Below are 6,586 nucleotides of genomic sequence, written 5' to 3' on the forward strand. Positions count from 1 at the left end.
CATTTGAAAAAATCCTTATATGGATTGAAACAGTCTCCGAGGGTCTGGTTTGGCCGGTTTAGTAGTGTTGTCATGGAATTCGGTTTGACAAGATGTGGAGTAGATCATTCTGTATTTTATCGGCATTCTAATGCTGGTAAAATTTTATTAGTTGTTTATGTGGATAATATTGTGATTACAGGTGATGATGTTGTGGGGATCCAGAAACTTAAATCCAATTTGCAGGCAAATTTTCAGAGAAAGGATTTAGGTCATCTACAGTATTTTCTGGGTATTGAGATAGTTCGGTCTAAATATGGGATTTATTTATGTCAAAGAAAATATATACTCGATATGCTGAGTGAAGTTGGAATGTTAGGTTGTCGACCTGTGGATACTCCTATGGATCCTAATGTGAAATTAGTAGGAGATCAAGGTATATTACTAGATGATCATAAGCAATATCGAAAACTTGTGGGTAAATTAAATTATCTCACTGTAACGAGACCTGACATTTCGTTTGTAGTGAGTGTTGTGAGTCAATTTCTTGATACCCCTCGTACTAGTCATTGGAATGCTGTTATACGAATTCTCAGGTATCTTAAGAGTGCTCCTGGAAAAGAGTTGTTGTATCAAAATCATGGACACACTGATATTGAAGGATATAGTGATGCAGATTGGGCTGGTTCTGCCTCAGATCGAAAATCGACCACAAGATATTGTGTATTTGTTGATGGTAATTTAGTGTCGTGAAAGAGTAAGAAGCAAACAGTTGTCTCCAGATCAAGTGTAGAATCTGAATACCGCGCTATGGCTCACACTGTGTGTGAGTTGGTTTGGTTGAAGAGCATGTTACTTGAAATTGGGTTTGAGCATAAACAGCCTATGAATTTAGTGTGTGATAATCAGGCAGCTGTTCATATTGCGTCTAATCCAGTGTTTCATGAAAGGACAAAACATATTGAAGTTGATTGTCATTTCATTCGAGAGAAATTGCTTGACAGAGTCATCAAGACTTCTCATGTACCGTCTATAGATCAATTGACTGATGTGTTTACCAAAAGTTTAGGGGGCTCTAGGGTGAAATACATTTGTAACAAGTTGGATGCTTATGATATATATGCTCCAACTTGAGGGGAAGTGTTAAGAGAATATAAGTATTCTTGTAGATAATAAATTAGTAAGGGTATTCTTATAAATAGTTTGTTAAGTTTGTACTCCTATAAATACTAGTTGGTCACTCATAATACGATGACTAGATATTTTCCTCCCAAGATACCTGTTAAGTGTTAACAATATTCAACTAATTTTTCTGAATGAACATCTAGACCAGAATGCTTCCCAGAAATTCAAACTACTACTATTATGCACACATTGCTATATAACCAAAAAAATGTAGGAATACATGCAGAAAAACTGAAATCACAAGATTGCCCAATTGGAAGTCTAGCACTAATAATAGAATAGCGTTACCAGCTTGATTTCCTGCAACGGAGTAATGACTGATGATAGAAGTAATAGATGATCATGCTGAGAGTAAAGCTTTTCTGTCTCCGTCATCAGAATTGCATGCCAGAATATCAACAGAAAAGCAAAAAGTGTATTGGAAAAGAAAAAGACAGAATACATACCCTGTTTAACACGAGTTATAGTGGTCCCACAAAAAAAATTTTATTTGAAACAAAGGCATTCCTATGTTTCAAGTACAAAGCACATCTAATCTAATTGAATTAGCAGATTACAAACACTGCATAATCTCAGGAGAGATCTCAAACAGATATACTACCATCTAATTTCTCAAACAACTTCTGCTGAGTCCCTCAAAATAATCTCAGGAGAGATCAGCACAGATATACTATAACTTTCTCAAGAACCAAGAAGCTCAAGTTTCTTGATGTTTTGGATTTGCTTCCCAGGATTCAGTCCCTTTGGGCAGGCCCTGGCACAATTCAAAATTGTATGGCATCGATAAAGTTTGAACTCATCGTTCACTGCATCCAGGCGTTCCTTGGTGTATTCGTCACGACTGTCCATTATCCAACTGCATTCAAAAAGAAACAACAACAGTAGGTAGATTGCTTAGCAATCTAGGCCAGAAAACATGTGCAAGGAACACATATTTAAAATGAATTTCATAAGGAACAGAGAATGAACTTGGCCAGAACAGTTTTTGTCTTGAAGGGGTGCACAAAGTCAAACAAATTAGTCACACAGCGAAACTGGATTAGAGTTAAGTAAATCAATCACAAAATAGTGATACTGCATGCATTTGGACATGCTGAAGCATGTAGCCAACAGACCAGATCAAGAAAACAGATCCAAACAACTGGGCATAAACAAGTGCATCAACCAAAAGATCAGTCATCTCAAGTTGAGAGAATGCAGATTTTGCCTTGACAGAGACACAAGATCCTGGTCTAGGTGTAGTATATCACAATTTCCATCATGTCAAATAGACGTCACTCCAGACAACTTCTTATAGACCTACAGTGAAGCCTCAGAAAGCACCCCCCATTCCAGTCTGGCAGACAGCTTTCGAAAACCCAAGTCCACAATAGCCATGCAAAATATGTCCAGCACTCTAAAGAGACAAATGGATGCAAATGGGAGACTGTGAGATACAAAAGAAGGTAAACTAAATCACGACCCAAGAGAAATTGGCATGATGCTTTGATTGATGATCTCTTCACAGTTCATTCACTTCAAATCTGATGTCAGGACCACCACCCTGAGGTTATATAATGATGAATACTGATGCTCCAGATATGTAGTTTCTTTGTTATTATGATTAACGAATCTGTTATCGTTGGGGAAAAAAAAATCTGATGTCAGGCCCCTTTAACAATCAAACTCATCCAACTAGAATGAAAGAGATAAGAAATGCAAGTGAGGACAGGAAATTTAAAAGGATATGACAAAGATTATCTTCCTGATTCTAACCATTAGCTATTCTCATTGAGTAATGGATTGAGGCTAATAATATTCAGCAGTGGCATGTTTTGAGACTACTCTACTAAAAGATGTCAATTTATTCCATCAAAAGTTTCCACAAACAACCAGAGCAGTAATATTCAAATGGGCCTCAAACCCAACAAATATAGACTTAAACATGCAGGTCATTTAAGCAAGAAACATAGGGAGTAATTGTTAAGCAACTGAAAAACTTATCAACCATCAGGGAAGATTAATCCAAGAAAGAATGTAGAATCAAGAAAACTAGAAGAAAGAATTCAAAGACAAAAAAGAGATAGTTAAGTTACCGGTTGGCATGGAGGAGGGCTGCAGGGCCAAGATAGGACTCAGGGTTCCACCAGTAACTGGGGCAGGAAGTGCTACAGCAGGCACACAGAATGCATTCGTACATCCCATCCAGCTTAGCCCTATCGCTCTTGGACTGCGGTATCTCTTTCCCAGGGGTGACCGGGGAAGTTTTCCTCTTCAGCCACGGCTCAATGGACTTGTACTGATTATAGAAGTTGGTCATGTCCACCACCAAATCCTTAATCACAAACATATGGGGGAGCGGTGTAATGGTGGTGGCAGACGACCCCTCAGAATCAATCTTGGTCAAGCAAGCCAAGCCATTGCAGCCGTTGATGTTCATGGCACAGGACCCACAGATCCCTTCCCGGCAAGACCTGCGGAAGGTCAGGGATGGGTCGATCTCATTCTTGATCTTAATCAAGGCGTCCAACACCATGGGCCCACACTCCTTCAGGTCGATGTGGTAATCTTTGAGCTCCGGCTTTTGGGGGTCGTCTGGGTTCCATCGGTAGATCTGGAAGGTCTTCAGGCTGTGAGTGCTCTTCGCTTGGGGTTCCACTTGCTGGGCTTGGGACTCTGATGCATGGGCTCGGCTTATCACCAGTTTCGCCGCCGAAGCTGATGACTGAACCCTAGCTATTGCTCGTCGGACCAAACCAGTCGCCATTTGGAGCTGCTGATTCAGATGTTGTGGGTGCAACAATCATTAAATATCTCTCTCTCACACACACACTAGTTGTGCCTCACGCCTTAGGGAGGATTTGAGCTTTGCTCTATATGCATAAATTTAAACTATAAATACCACAACTGGAAGCAGTTAACAACATGTACAGTGAACTAGTCATTGCTATACATATATATCACTCTCGTGCATAATAAGCGAAATGAAATTACACAGTAGCTATGATATTATTACCAATTCACCTAGGTGGAAAGCAAAAGTGTATGACTCTGAGAATTGTGATGTTCATCCACCAAATGTATCATACGTGCCTTAGGTGAGGTTGCTTCTCTTTTATCCAACTTAACTTTTGCTTTTTCGTTGTATGTACAGACAAGAACATAAAGTATTAACTAAAAAACCTTTTGCTAGACTTTCAAAAAATTCACCATGAAGTAGTAAATTATATCTCATAACAATTGACCAATTAACCAAGTTAATTGGTATGGCTCTTTTCTTTTTTTGAAAAAATTAAAATCTTTTAAAGGGCAAGAAAAGATTAATAGGAAAAATTCACCATGAAGTAACAATTGACCAATTAACTGGTCCAAGTTAATTAGTTTGGGTCTTTTCTTTTCTTTTTTTATTGAAGAAAATAAAATCTTTTAAAGGGCAAGAAAACATTAACATAGAGGAGCAAACATAGAGAATGACAAAGGTTCATCAATTGTTCATAATAAGAGCTCATTAGTTATTGTGCAGAGGAGGAGAGAATATATGACATTAAATCAAAGAGAGATCAAACAAACAGCAGTATGCTCTCCACTCCTGACAATGTGCTCAAATTAATACGTGCATTAGTTAAAAAGCTCTCCAGTTTTACTTTTACTATCAAGTCTGAATTCCGCCAAATATATAATTATAGAAGGAATAGGAAAAGGCACACAGTTTAGCACTTTGAAACAAAACATAGTTTTACACTTTGAAAGAAAGCAATGTATGCAAACAGAAGTACTAGAGTAGTGAGTTACTTATCCACATTTATCACAGATCATTGTCACTCCAAGTGTTGTCCTTGTGGTTCTTAACTCTAATACTGTTCTAGGGGTATACATCAGTGGAATTTGTTTTCAACATTTAAGAGTTTGTTTGGTTCAATTGTAAACCTTTTTCCCAAGGAGAACATCTTTTTCATGAAAATCATTCTCCTGGAAAAAGGTTGATTTTCCCTTCAGTTTTTGGTGTTTGCTTGCTGCATATATACCGTTGCAAGTATTGCGTGCTTGAATTGTGTATGACGAAAAATATAACCAGCTTAGCAGCAATGGTACATTCAGCAATTCAACAAATGCTTTCTTTTCTTTCCTTTTTTTTTCCTGGAATTCTGCAAATCCTTTCTAGAACTTTCATGGAAAAGATTTGATAAAGATTATATTTGGTTTTAACAACTTTTTTGGCTTCTATGGGGCACGACTTTCCTTATGACAGTCTAGTCGTGGTTTTTTTTTAAAAAAAACTGGTTTTCTATGGACCTATTTACGCCATTTTCAGCTTCACAAAACATGATCGCAAATATATAAAGTCAGGAAAAAAAAAATCAACAATCAGAAAACTAACCAAATAACGAAGTAATGAGCCAGGACCCACCGCACTTCGCCAATCGAAATCGAGAACTTCCCGTCCGATCAAACTTGAGAGGGTTCCGGCTGGAAAATCATTTCAATTACTTAGATTAAAAACCAAAAAAAAAAATTCATATGTTTAAAACACGAAATAGAAAAATGATAAAGGACTTGGGCGAATCCTGAGATAGGAAGCTAAAAAGATTTTCGGAAATTCCAAAAAAAAAAAAGCTGATTTTCAAACCTTACCAAAGTTGTTGAACAAGAAGAGGGCATAGAAGTTGAGCAATTCCTCAAATCTTGGTCGCCTTTGTGAACGTAAGAGGCCAATTTGTGCGGTAATTGGTAAGTTGACCCAAAATTTGTGTGACAATTTTTTGGGGATCCAAAAAATGGAATCCGAAGGTGATTGATTGCGTGCGCAGCGGGAGGAGGACAGTCTTTAGATCCAAACTCAAAATTTAATTTTGGGACAATAGAATGTTGCAAACCTGGACAAGTGGTTTTGAAAAGAACTGGATAATATGTATTGCGACTAGTAATTTACAAGTATGTATTAAAAATATTTTATAAAAGTCATGATCGGCAACTCTAATCATACGTTGTCAAAAACATAATTACTCCATCTGTCCCGTCCCATTTTAATAGTTTTGATTTTTATTTTGATTTTACATCGTTTAAAAAAATAATTAATTTTATTAACAGAATAAATTTAATCTACTATTTTTTAAATATTCTTATATTAATATTAGTAGTATAATTAACTATTATACCTTTATATTAATTGTAACAACATGTTGATGAAAAGTTAATTAAACAATTAATGTATTATACATTTACACCATTATACCATTAAAGTTAAAAGTTAGGGAAAAATACACTTTTCATCTCCAGTATTTAAGTAAGCGACCAATTTCATTCTTAAAGTTTCAACAAGAACACATTTAATCCTCAAACATTATCAATTTCGGTCAATTTGGGACAATTGACAGCAAACCTCTTGAAATTGGATAGGAAGTAGTCACGTGAGAAGCATACTCCGTTAGTTTAATTTATTGCA

General features: G+C 36.7%; 1 protein-coding gene across 5 annotated transcripts; it reads right to left on the minus strand.

Annotated features, from left to right (window-relative positions):
• Nucleotides 1-1,559: 1,559 nt before the first annotated feature.
• On the minus strand, nucleotides 1,560-6,124 carry LOC113699057 (succinate dehydrogenase [ubiquinone] iron-sulfur subunit 2, mitochondrial-like). 5 transcript variants are annotated; one of them, XM_027219109.2, is made up of 4 exons: nucleotides 5,776-6,124; nucleotides 5,552-5,610; nucleotides 3,240-3,916; nucleotides 1,560-2,020 (listed from the first exon to the last, which is right to left on the minus strand). In XM_027219109.2, exons 3-4 carry the CDS (start codon nucleotides 3,908-3,910, stop codon nucleotides 1,846-1,848), a joined length of 846 nt encoding a protein of 281 aa, XP_027074910.2. In that variant the 5' UTR covers nucleotides 3,911-3,916; nucleotides 5,552-5,610; nucleotides 5,776-6,124; the 3' UTR covers nucleotides 1,560-1,845. The 5 variants fall into 5 exon arrangements, with proteins under 5 accessions (XP_027074910.2, XP_027074908.2, XP_027074911.2 ...); XM_027219107.2 differs by having other exon boundaries at nucleotides 5,522-5,610; XM_027219110.2 differs by having other exon boundaries at nucleotides 3,240-3,919; nucleotides 5,522-5,610.
• Nucleotides 6,125-6,586: the final 462 nt, after the last annotated feature.

This window comes from Coffea arabica, chromosome 7e (assembly GCF_036785885.1).
Source record: "Coffea arabica cultivar ET-39 chromosome 7e, Coffea Arabica ET-39 HiFi, whole genome shotgun sequence".
Lineage (NCBI taxonomy): Eukaryota > Viridiplantae > Streptophyta > Magnoliopsida > Gentianales > Rubiaceae > Coffea > Coffea arabica.

Excerpts from the sequence above, each read along its gene's own strand:
- LOC113699057 (XM_027219109.2), bottom strand. The coding sequence starts at position 3,910 with ATGGCGACTGGTTTGGTCCGACGAGCAATAGCTAGGGTTCAGTCATCA. Across the intron at positions 2,021-3,239 it reads GCCCTCCTCCATGCCAACCG|TTGGATAATGGACAGTCGTG; the intron begins GTAACTTAACTA and ends TTTTGAATGCAG.